At 49.9% G+C, this 12995-nt stretch overlaps 1 protein-coding gene across 11 annotated transcripts in view; it reads right to left on the bottom strand.

Annotated features, from left to right (window-relative positions):
• AFF3 (ALF transcription elongation factor 3) overlaps positions 1 to 12995 on the bottom strand; it is a 484945-nt gene that overhangs the window by 54922 nt on the left and 417028 nt on the right. For all 11 annotated transcript variants that reach the window (XR_012503019.1, XM_074354607.1, XM_074354598.1 and 8 more), the window contains 2 exons: positions 11159 to 11345; positions 3184 to 4284 (listed from right to left, as the gene is read on the bottom strand). Coding sequence is in view for 10 of the 11 variants with exons in the window: in XM_074354607.1 (XP_074210708.1) it covers positions 3184 to 4284; positions 11159 to 11345 (1288 nt within the window). In the remaining variant the exon portion in view is untranslated. The remainder of the gene's footprint in view (positions 1 to 3183; positions 4285 to 11158; positions 11346 to 12995) is intronic.

The raw sequence follows: 12995 nt of genomic DNA, 5'->3' as shown, positions 1-12995 counted from the left end.
AATGGAACTACCAAATGATCCAGCAATCCCACTCCTGGGTAGTTATCCAAAGAAAGCAAAAGCACTAATTCGAAAAGGTATACACAGCCCATGTTCACTGCAGCATTATTTACAATAGCCAAGATGAGGAAACAACTTAAATGTCCATGGATGGATAAATGCCTAAAGCAATGGTGGTATATATATACACAATGGACAATTGTTTAGCCATAAAAAAGAAGTCTTGCCATTTGCAACAACATGGACGGACACAAAAGGTATTATGTTAAGTGAAATAAGTCAGACAAATATGAATATCTGATGATCTGGCTTAAACACTGAATGAAAAAACGAAAACCAAACCCACCCCCAGTTTATATATACAGAGAACACACTGGTGGTTGCCTAGGGTAGGGTTGGAGGAGTACAAAATGGGTGAAGGAGGTCTAAGATACAAATTTCCGGTTTTAAAATGAAAAAAGTCATGGAGATATAATGTAATGTACAGCACAGTGACTATAATTAATAATAGTGCAGTACATATTTGAAAGTGGCTAGGAGAGTGGATCTCGAAAATTCTCATCAACAGAAAACGAAATGTGTAACTAGAGTCATGGATGTTAACTGGACTTACTGCGGTGATCATTCTGCAATATGTGTATATCAATATTGCCATTATGTCGTACACCGGAAATTAACATAATGTTATTGTCAATTATACCTCAAAAAATAAAGCAGTTAAAGAGTAATGTTATAAAGAACTAAAGCAGAAAACATTTTCCTGTCTTTTGAGTCTCTCTCTTAACCTGCCGTGCTGACGTTTATTTGCTGTTTCGCACTGTGCTCCTTGCGGCATGGGGCCACTTGGGGGTTGTGTGGACTCTCTCAAGTGCCGGGGGCTCTGGCCTGCAAGTGAGTGCATGCGCGTGGCCCACTGGCCAAGGAAGGGTTTCTGGGGCGCATCAGTTGTAGGACCCATGCGTCAGGGGTGAGGAACTGCAGTCAGGCATTTCCCCCCGACCCCACCCCAAGGCAAACTGGCACCCCCTCGGAGGATGCATTCTCCTCTCGGGGACCCTCAGTACCTGGACTGCCAAACCGCATCCTGACCCCAACCCTCACTGTGTCTGCACCTTGGTCCCTGAACCAGGATGTGGAGGGGGAGGTGGCAGCCGGCCAGGAGTGAGAAGGGGCCAACAGGGCAGGCAGAACTAGTGGGAAATGGGCAGGAGGTGGGATTGCAGGTGAACCAATGCTCCACGTGCCCCCGGACATGCTCTACTGTCCCATTGCGCTACCCTTACAAAACACAGATTCAAAGATAAAATGAAGAATTTCAAGATGGCAACCCCAAACATTAAAGTCCATGCTCGGAGCCCTCTGAGCAGCATCCTGGTGGGCCAAGTAGTACACGGACCTCAGGCTGACTTCTTCCTGGGAGACCCTGGAGCCAGACAGCCTGGGTTTATTCCTGGCTCTGCCCTTTCTCAGCCACATGAACTCAGGGCAAATTGCTTCAGTCTCTTCAAGCCTCAGTTTTCTCATCTGTAAGATGGGCACGACAAAACTTGCCTCATAACATGATTTAATATGTACAAAAATAGCACCCCTCATGGGGACATATACATGTGTTGACTGTTAACGATTTTGTCCTAAATTTGGGACCACTCACGATGACTTCAGTCTTTGGTTTGTCACCCACTGTGCTTTTCACTTCCATCCAGGTTACTTTTGAAGATACAGGAGAGGATAAAAATCCTCAAAATTGGCCTTACATTATGATTAAATTATCCTTGAGCTCAAAAATCTTCAAAAATGGTGGAGCACTTAGGTTTGCTTCCAGATGCTCGTCCAGATCTCCCCGTACTGACCGCCCACCTCACTCCCCACCTCCTTTGCTCGGCTTGCTTCCCTATTTGGGTGCCACCTCATCCCTGATCTTCTGATTATTCAACTGTCCCTCTTCCTCAGGGCCCTGTCCCCAGCCTGCCTGCGCCACAGAGTTCTCCTGATCAACACCATAGGTTGCGCCAGCTGCTGGCTCTGATGCTGCAGACTTGTGGCCCCTCACAGGGCCCTGTTGCCCACTGTCTCCACCAGGCACTTCATGCCTCACCCAAGTCACAGCTTTACTAAACCCTGAAAGGCTGTTGGCTTGTTAAGTCAATGAATGGCTCCATCACCAATGTCACCCCACCTCTTCCAGCAAAGAATGGGGTTCACTCGTGTTTACCTTGTTTTAAAAAAATTCATACAATTTTTAAAGGTTACTTTCCATTTACAGTTATTAACAAAATATTGGCTCTATTCCCCGTGTTGTACATACATCCTTGATCCTGTCTTACACCCTATAGTTTGTACCTCCCACTCTGCCACCCCTAGATTGTACCCCCCCAGTGGTAACTACTAGTTTGTTCTCTGTATCTGGGAGTCTGCTTCTTTTACGTTATAGTCACTAGTTTGTTGTATTTTTTAGATTTCACATATAAGCAATGATATCATACAGTATTTATCCTCTTTCTGACTCATTTCACTTAACATAATACCCTCCAAGTCCATCCATATTGTTGCAAATGGCAACATTTCATTCTTTTTTATGGATGAATGGTATTCCATTGTATATATGTATATATATGTATATATATATATATATATGTATATATATATATATATATATACACATACACACACACACACACTTACACATACAATGGTTCCCTTTTCTCCACAACCTCACCAACATTTGTTATTTGTGTTCTTTTTGATGATAGCCATTTAGACAGCTGTGAGATGATATCTCACTGTGGTTTTGATGTGCATTTCCCAGATGATGAGCGTGTTTACCTTTTCTCAAAGCCCAACCCCCACCCCCATCCAGCTCCCTCTGCACACACTCAGTGAAGATTTCCTGTTTGCCCACTTCCACATGCAGTGGGAAAGGCCTTAACTGTCGATAACTAAAACATGGGAACAGTAACAGTGCTTCCCTCACTGGGCTGTCCTAAGGATTTAACTGAGTTTAATACAGGTCAAGCACTTACAAGAGTTTCTGGCGTGTATGAAACACTCTATGACTGTTTCAGGTACATCCTGCTTCAGGTACATCCCCCACCAGCAGCCTCCCTGTGCCCGCCACCTGGCCCAAAGTTCAGGGAGCGCCGCCCCCCCAGCCCGGCCCTTAGCCCCTGGTGTTCCCAGGCCTACCTTGCGTTTCCTCTTGGATTTTGGCAAAGCCTTTTCTGCTGGCGCGTCTGATGCGTGGCTCAGCGGGGCGCTCTCAGAGTCCTTGGCCGCAGGAGCGCTCAAGACCCCCGGCTCTTGGGGCAGGTGTTCTGGGACCCTGGACAGGAGGGTCAGGTCAATTTTGACCCAGAGAGACCTGACCTCGTCACTGTCCTTCAAGGGGGAGAGAAGTTCGTTGCGGCCGAAGGGGACCAGCGTGTAGAACTGCTCCTCCAGCTCCTTGGCGATGTCGCTGGTGGTCCTGGCGTTGATGGAGCCCACGGGGGCGCGGGGGCCGCCGCTGCCGACGCTGTTGGCGGCCTCCTTGAGCCTCTGGTCGCTCCCGGCGGCGGCGGCGGCGGCGGCCACGGCCTGCGCCTTGGACAGAGGGTAGTCCTCCTGCTCCGACTCCAGGTCCGAGTCCGAGGAGGAGGACGACGATGACGACTCGGTCTCGATGAACTCCTTGGATTTGGGGACGATCCGGCTCAGCCCCCGCGTGCGGCGCTTCTCGCAGGTCACGGACGAGCGCAGCTCCTTGCGGTGGCTCGTCCTGCTGTTGCCGCAGGGCCTGGGCTTGGGGGGCTCGGGGGGGAGCCCCGCGCTGGCGCCCAGCGCGTCGGGGGCGGCGGGCTCCTCGGGCCGGTGGCCGCCGGCGCCGTCGCCGGCCGAGGTCCTCTCGGTGCGCCGGGTGGGCTTCTTGCCCGCGGACCTCCGGGCGGGCGCAGGCGCGCTCTCGGCGGGCGCCCCGGGCCCCGCGGGAGGCGGCGCGGCGGCGGGCAGGGCCACGGCCGCGGCCGCGGGCGGGGACTTCTGCTTCACGCCTTTGCTCCCTGGGGCCTTGTTCGCGGTCCTCGGCCGCTGCTCCTCCTTGCAGGCGCTCTTGATGTCCTTCTCCCTCAGGCTGGGCGGGCAGACTTCGGGAAGCTTCCCACAGTCGGGCGCTTCGTCCTTCGCCGCGGTGTAGTACTGGTTGCTCTCCGGCCCGTGGCTTTCGTTTTGGATCAGAATAGGAGGCTTGTGGGGATTAACTTTGTTTAGCCATTTATCCAGCTGCCACTTGTTGGAGGACGCTGGTTCGGCCTAGAAGCAGAAAACCAGCAACAAACAGAACATCTTTTATGACCGGCTCACCTCAAAAGGGCCTGGCTATTTTATCCTGACTGAATTCTTCTAGGTGTGTGAGCAGAAGACGGATGTGCTGGAAACAAGGGAGAATGGAAGCAGTAGGTGTGTGTGGCAGCATCGACTGCACAGGACGCAGGGGTGCTGCCCCCTTCCTGGCCCCCTACACTGAAACGCCCACACGTACTTCGAGGCCCTATTGGAAAAATAAGGGGATGCACTGTGTTCCATTAGGACCCGTTTCCAGCATCTTTGAGATACAATGTACATTTTAAATATTTACACAAACACACATTAACTTGAGAGCCCAGTAAAGTTAACTGGGGAGTATTCTGGAGAACCTGAGGATTAGCTCTCTTTTTCCCTGGGGCTTAAAATTTGGAGGGAATTAGAAAAGGGAGTGGCTAAGTGGAACCTATACTCCCAAAGAATTACCTGTGTGTGCCCTAAACGCTTCGACAGCTGGACCTGGTTTGTCTGTCCTCAGCCTGCTTCCATTCACACTTTGCCCGAAATGTTTCAGACAAGAAGGTAACAACAGAAACCTTTCCTGCAAGCAGTTTTTGCTAACTTAGAGCAAATCATGGGCATTCCACGTTCTAAACCCTAGCCCATAGATCAGCTCCAGGTGGGGGTGGGGGGCCATGAAGGCCCTGAAACGGAATGCGAAATGTTATGTAGACACATTTTTTGGAGAGAGGAGAGACCCATAGTTTTCATTTGTGTCTCTAGGGATTCAAGTCTCATAAAAAGTTTAAGAACTGATGCTTTTACAGGGAGTAAGTGTTGCTGATTTCTAATGAAAGTCCATTCACCCAGCATCTATGATTATTACTAGAAAAGAAGTGCACTGATAAGTGCAGAACTTTGGCTGGAGTGTTTTCAATGTATGACTGTATGTGAAATGGGGCAAGTTTTTTGAGTGATGAAGGAGATGTAGTGTCCCTTCCCTATGGTCTCTACCCTCTGAATTCATGGCTCCTAGGGTTCCAGGAGGAGAACAGATACCAGCCTAGAATAAAGATGAAGGATTTAGCTTTGCATTTCAAACTTGGTTGGTTCAAGCTCAGAGCAAGTCAATTTCCCTTGCAGGAGAAAAACTTTTTTTTTTTTTTAACATAATAATTTCCAAAAGCCTGCTTGAAAATCAAGATTGAGCAGAATTTGGGGCCCAGCCACCTGCAGCAAGGATCTGAGGAGGGGGAGGGGTGGGGAGGGCAGTATCTTAGACACAAGGGTCCTGGCTGAATCTGGAGGAGTCTGGGGCACAGCTCAGGGAGATGGGAAGCCTTTAATGGGCCAGAGGGGCCTGGGGCCAAGATGAAGAGGCCACAGGATGTGGGCACCAGGCACTAGATGGCAGGGACCATGGGCATCCTTCTGGTTCCCCCACAACAGAGGAGACCAACTACACTTCAGTGCACAGCAGCACAGGGTGTCCAGGGACTGAGAAGCAAAAGTGACATTTCAGTCGGGGCCAGCATGGGAATCCTAGGCCCTTCCCCTGGGGCTGTGAGGATGGAGAGATTTCCCCTGGGATAAAGTATGGGAGGGGAATCCCTGGTGACCCTGGTAAGGAGTCTAGACTTGGACTTGACTTTCTGCTTTGTTTGCTTGCATGCCACCCAAAGGACCAGGGCTCCGGAGCAAGAGGCAAGAGAAGAAATGATAAATCTTTTTTTGCGCCTCTGAGTTGTCATAGGTAAAGTCTGACCTGGCTTTAATTTGGCTTCTCCAGACAAAGGGATCAAATGGAATATGCAGAGCACACCTGGTCCATCCTGCAATAGTGATGCAACAGGGGAAGGGGGACACAGAGCCACTCCTCTGCCCAGGGGATGCTTTCGCCTGCTCTGAGACTAGGGGACACTCTAGCCTGCCCTGAGACTAGCTGAGTGTGGCTGAGGGCTAATCTGGTGGCAAACACATTGATGGCTTCTGAGGTTGTCTCCTCCACACTCCCATTTCTCTCATGATGTGTCCACTAGCAGGTCAGTGGCTTATGTGTGTCAGCCTCCCCAGACAAATGGGGCCCAGTGATAGGCCTTGAAGAAAGGGACACATGCTGGGGCAGGGGACACACATTTGTGGCAGAGCCTGCCACTCTCACAGGCCCCACCACCGTGTCTGATGCTAGCTCACCCTTGTCCCCACCGTCCTGGGCCTCCCCCGCCTCACATCTCTCCTGCGTAAGAACACAGACGCCTGCCTAGAGCCAAAACACAGCAGCTCACGGGCAGACTCTCACTAAAACTTCCCGCAGGGAGCCTTAACAGTGAAGAGAGAATTTAATAAATTGGGTTTGGGCCCACTGCCCGATGTGCTTTAGGGCCATTTTTCCTGTGTTTCACAGCTGAAGAATCAGGCTGAAGCCCCCATTTTCAACACATCACTAAATCACATTCCTTTTCTCAGGAATCTACAATGACCCCCTCTTCCTGCCTCCTAAACGAAATCCAGACGGCTCAGGCATCCATTACCTTGCAAGCATCTTTTCACTGCCAGACACCTACAACGTGCTCCCACTTTGTATGGATCATCTAATTTAATCCATATAGAAAAGAGATGTTATCACCGGTAATTTGTCTATGAGGCTCAGAGAGGTTAAGTGGCTTGTCCAACGTCACAGAGCTGCCAGGCACCACCGAGATGCCCCACAAATTTGTCTAGGCTTGAAGCCCAGCCTCTTTCCACTGCTGCTCCGCCTAATCTCTCATTACTCTCCGGTGTGGCCTCGTGAAAGGGGACCTCCCTTTTTGTTTGTTTGCTTTCTTTTTTCTTTTTCTTTTCTTTTTTTTGAGAAATGTCAGTCTTCAACCTAAGATGACAGAATTAGAACTGATTTTTGGAGAAAACACCACTAATGCTCCAAATTGTACCTGTTATTATCTTTCTGTGGCCTATTCTGCATTGTCCTATGATCCTTAACTGTGCCGTCTGGATGCCCGCATCTGTTTCATGGATCTGTGTCTCGTCTCTTCAGTGAAGCCAAACACTGCTTGTTCGTCTCACTCGCAGGCCCCAGAACAATCAGGGGCCAGCTTGCTGTGACCGCTGCTACCGAGGACGAGGGGCAATGAGCTGACACTCCATTTGTCTCGCTTATCCCTCACCACAGCCTCACAGGTGAGGCAGCGCAGGCTTACCTGCCCTTTGGAGGATGAAACAACGGGGGCCGGGGAGGCTTAAACAGCCAAGAGTTAGGGGGCAGGAGAGAAGGGCGGCCTCAGGGCTCGGGGCTCGTTCCCTGGCCCACTGCTGGCGGTGGTCCGCTTCCTGAGCTGTCTGGCGGGCTTCTGCCTGGTGCTTCTGTCGGTTCGCTGGCCTACGGCTTTGCCTTTCCAGCCACGACTCTCCTTCCTGCCTCACGCACGAGCCCCCCACTGCATCCTTTGCTCAGTGTCCACTTCATCTGTATCCCTGCAGCCTCCCTCACGCCCACTGCCGTGTGCCCGTGAGACGCCTAGTGAAGGAGAAGCTGGCTGAATCAAAGAATCACTTGCATCGTGTGTCTGCTGATTTTTCAAGAACGATCTAGGGCAGCATTTTCCAAAAATGTGCTTTTAGTTCATCTACCCCCTGAAGAAAGGTTTCCACGGTCAAATAAATTTGGGAAACGCCACAGTGGAGAACACTGTTGATGTGAGCGATATTAAGAGCTGAGTGATGCTGGAGGGTCACGACATGTGTTAAACCTCCTTTTTCCTGGCAGATCTCAAAATCACGTGACCAGGCTCTTTTTTTTTGTCCCTCTGGTACCTTTTAGTTGGGGGCCATCGGTCTAAGGAGCTCTGTATGCTGTGTAAACATGCTAGCTGAGCGGCAAGAAGCTCTCCCCCATGGCACTCTGGCATGAAAGGATGGACAAGGCCAAGAAAGAAGGTACAACTCAAATGAAAAAAAATTAGGCCGAGGACAAGCTGGCAATCGTCGGGCCACATAGAGGGGATATGCAGTGGTGGAGGTCCTGTTAGAGCACCTCTTCCCTGCCAGCTGCGGACACGGGGTGACACTGTGGCGATGCATGTAAAAGACAGCCGTGTTCTACAACCACAGCCACGAACGAGAGCTCAGATGAAGCTCAGGAGAGCCGAGCAGGTGCCTTGGAACATCGTGAGCGCCTCTGTCTGCTGTCACGTTGGGATGGTGCCAGTTAGAGGAAAGGGTGGGGGCAGAAATGCTTTGCTCCAAAGCAGTGCAAATGGGTCTGCACAGGGGGATGCGAGCTGCATGGCTCTGAAGAGCTGGATGGCCGTGTGGGGTTCAGGAAAATGAGTCTCATTGCTCTCTGTAAGGTGACCTGGGCCAACATGGTCAGAGCAAAACAGAGACACCCTGGAGGGTCGGCTGGATAATGTGTCCTCTCTTTGTGACTTTCTGCAAACGTACTTTATTTCTGGAGGGTGTGTGTCTGTATTAATGTTGGGGAAAATGTTTAAGGAAAACTTATTTTTATTCCAACGAATACCTTCCTTTCCAGCAGAGGGAAGTCACGTGCTGTGTGCACCATCCCTTACCCCTTCTGGTCTCCCTCTGCATAGAGAAGCCAGGAGGTGAAAACTATGCGTGGTCTCAGGCAACTTCAACTTCAACCCTCTCCTTCTTAGCTAGGGGCCTCTGATGGCTGCTGGAAGATGTGACAAGCGCTTCCTTTTATCCCCAAGATGCTCAAGGCTCTGTAATTATCTCAGTGACATTCAGAAAGAAAGAATCTGCTTAAAGCCTTTTATAACTGTACTTCTCGGAGGCTGGGTTTCCGCCTCTTCTAGGAACTCCAGAAGTCACGTTTCAGTGCGCAAATAAAACTCAACATTTCTGAATTTAACCTTCAAAGTCACAAAGAAGCGCTTGGGCTTAGGGCGGGAGGAGGAGTAGCAGTCAAAGGCCCTAACCCTTTGGATCCACCGCCACTGTCCCCCTTGGCTCTTGAGATGTCTCTGGAACCCAGTTCTTTCTACTAAATATTCTGGAGTTTTTAAACAAATTAGAGCATACAGCTGGCTCTGAAGAAGGCTGGTTAACTCTGTTTTATTTAACTGCTGTATTTTTTGTTTGTTTGTTTCAAATTATTCAAGTTGGAACATCAGCTCTATGAAGACAGGGACCTGTTCTGTCAAAGCACTGCCATCTCCCAGAGCCAAGCGTCGCATCTGGGGCAGAGGCTCAAGAAATGTTTGTCGAATGAAACTGAATGAGGGAATGAATGGATGGAGGGATGAAATTACGGAGAAGGAATAATAATTTAGTTCCTGGGAAAAGTCAGGGTTATATCAACATATGGCTTTTATAGGTTAATGTTGCTAAGGGCCTGAGAGAGAGAGAGAGAGAGAGAGAGAGAGAGAGAATGAATTATGGGGGTGAGGAGTGAGCCCCATGGAAAGGAGAGGAAAACACAGGAGAGATGGAGACGAATTATTTCAGGAGGAACGGGGAGCTCTTGGAGCCAAGCAGAAAGGGCTGAAGAAGAAACAAGGACCGTGGGGAAAGAATGACAACTTCCCTAGTTTCTCGATTCTCCTGCAAAAAGTCTCAGCCTCCTGGGAGGAGACCGGAAAGGAGAAAACCTGAATTTAAGAGCCACTCTAGGAACTTGGGATAAAGTCGCCAAGTGCTTCCAGGTGTGATCACGTGCACGGGTGTGACACGTCCTAAGACGCAGGTACACAAGCAGGAAACGTGCGTCTTGCTGGCCCCAGACGCGCCCCGCCTCCCCTCCTCCCAGCCACGGTTTGCATAAGTGGGTTCGGTTTCATTTCAGAGCCTACTTAGAAATTGGAGCCCCAAAGTGGTACAGAGGGTTGTAGGTAAAAAATTAAATACTATGATCCACAGTAATGTCAAAATCTTAAAATTTTTTTTTTTAATTTTTAAAATTTTGGGGGTGGGGAGGTAATTAGGTTTATTTGTTTAAATGGATGTACTGGCTATGGAACCCAGGACCTTGCACATGCTAAGCACGTGCTCTACCGAGCTACACCCTCCCCACCACATCAAATTCTCATACACACAAGAAGTGTATTTTATTCCTTCTATAGAAATCAAAGCCTACCCTTGCTTATGGATCCAGGGACTTGAGAAGTTTGCTCTCAGCCCTCTCTCAAGAATCCATGCTCTGAATTACTATTTAATTTTCCCCTTTCCCCCTTTAAAGTAGAGAGGGCAATGGTTTTTATTGGTATCTTACAATATTTTTATATGAGGCTCCTAAATCTCCACACAGATACTCTGCTATAAAAGGTTTCATTGTTATTTGTACGTTGATGCTAATTTTTCTTTTTATATTTTCACAAAGGAAACACAGTGAAGAAGGTTTTATTAATATTTGTAGCCCTTGTTCTTCTGATCCGTGACAAACTGCAAAGAGGTAATAGTCTAACCGTGTCTAATCCACAGAACTCCTTTCCCTGTGATTTACGGGCGTTCACACTTCCCAGGTGGGGAGCTGCCCCGTCTGGTTACTGCCTCGGCTGACCCTCAGGGAGACCCAACCCACAGGCTCTTTCCAGTCAGTGATGTTTACAGCATACTTGGAAAGTTCTGGAAGTCAAGATCAAGATTTTTGGACAATAAAAGACGACGTTTCTGTAGTTCAAAGGAAGCTTTGCAATTAGGAGAACGGCGAGGAGGGAGGGGGTAGGAGAAATGGGCCCCAACAAACCCTGGCAGGCTGCCAGGGGGTGGTGGGCTAGAGGGGTCACAGCTCACAGGCGAGTGTCACAGCAGGGAGGCCGGGGGAGCGGGAGGTGTGGGAAGCACGACTCGGAGGAGGATTTACTGCACACCCGGGGGAGAAGGGGGCCGGGGAGGCACCCAGAGGCCCGCGCGCTCTTACCTCGGGGCTGGAGTAGTGGGGGGGCTTGCTGCCCTCACTCTCGCTGGAACTGCTCTCGGTCTCCGAGTCGGACCCCGAGCTGCTCTCCGAGTCGCTGGAGGAGCTGCTCCCGCTGCTGCTGCTGCCGCTGCTGCTACCCTTGCTGGAAGGCGCGGAGGCCCTGCCGCTGGCCTGCTGGGCCCCGGCGCTGCCAGCCCGCGAGGCCCCGGGAAGGAAAGGGGAGGAGAGCCAAGTGAGCAAACACGGACACACCATGACCGAGCTGTCGTTCAGCCGAAGGAGAGGAGGCAGCACACAGCCTGCATGGCTGTCAGCTCACCTGGACCTCGCAGAGCCATCGCCAAGGTCAAAGCAGCCCAATGGTTAAGAAAAAGTACACAGAAAAATACAGCTGGAGGGAAAGTGGGCGCCACTCGGGCACCAGTTCTTTGTATGCCCGTTTGAGAAGGGACGGTGGGGTGATTTCAGAAGGCCTGTTTCTACTTTGTGGCTGTTTCTGAGGCTGGCTTTTCAAGAGCATCCCCGATTCCAATCATCTACCCAAACGAACGGAAATCCAAAATGCCTGAAACATTTTGTGGAGAATGAAATGGTCCATTTGCTTTGCTTTAGGAAGTGGGCCACGAGGAAGTGCACACTGTCCTGCTCTGTGTTTTCACAGCCTGCCGGAAGGTTCCAGAAACCACGGGACCCACAGTTAGGCTTGCTTCCCACCTCTTCTTGCCCTTAGAGTTGAATGCTGTCATCTTTACAGGCCAGCTTCTGCATAAACAGTCATTTTCCTTTGAGCTCTTTATTAAAGAACTGAAGCTCCATCACTCACACATTTTTTAATACATTCTAGACTTTAACATTCAACTCCAGTACACTGGCTTCTAGCAATACCATTCCAAATTATACTTGAGGTTCACATCCATGCTGAAACTTGCCAGAAAGTTACGCAGTCCAATTCTATACACAAAGAGAACAGGAAAAATGGGACATGTCTAAGGGCAATTAACTCACCCTAAAAATCCAAACAATACACATCCACCCAAAACAGTGAGCCAAAAAGAAAGTTTCGGTACTCACGTCCTAGTCAACATCTTCCAAGTCCTTTATTAACTGCATTGAAACACACCTGACTCTGTTCTTTGGCGGTCAAACTCGAAACCCAGAAAATGCACCGATCGCCTTTTTTTTTAACGTCGAGTCAGCAGGTCCCGGCTGGCCCCTTCCCGTTGTGACCACTGCTTCAACAGGACTGGATACAAGTGAAGGCCAGGGGCCGGGGGAGAGTTTATGGCCTCAAGTGCAAAGCAACCAGGACAAGGTAAAGGGCCCTTTTCACCCGCCCCTTCAATCTTTGACAAATGCTTTGCCCAAGGACAGAGCCTCATAAATCCTCAGTGTGGGGGCGGGGGAGGGGGGGTTGGTTACAACTCATTGGAACCTGGCTTCTCCCAGAAGAATGATAAGACAAGAAGCTATCTTGCAGGGTATACCTGAAAATAAAAGCACCTTTTTGAACTGCAAGTTCAGGGAAAAATAGGGTTGGAACATAACCTTCCCTAGTGGTTTTGATTTCTTCCGCCAATGTCACGGTCCATCCCTACTGTCTGACAAACCTCCTCAACGTCAGACAACACCTGCACCTTTATGCCTGGCCGGCACTGTGACGGCTCCCTTTCCAGCCTGCTGTTTCCTCTGGTGTTGAGTGGGGAACTCTGGATCCTTAGATGGGCTGGGAAGGGAAGGTCAGGGATCCAAGAGTTGTAATATTTCTCTCGTCCCTTATGAACTAAAGTCCATCTTTTCCTATTGGCTGAGTGGAAATTATCAATGGAGTCATTTAAAA

This window comes from Camelus bactrianus, chromosome 28 (assembly GCF_048773025.1).
Source record: "Camelus bactrianus isolate YW-2024 breed Bactrian camel chromosome 28, ASM4877302v1, whole genome shotgun sequence".
NCBI classification, from domain to species: Eukaryota; Metazoa; Chordata; class Mammalia; order Artiodactyla; family Camelidae; genus Camelus; species Camelus bactrianus.
Note: the sequence above shows the minus strand (reverse complement) of the source record. Positions and strands in the feature narration are given on the sequence as shown.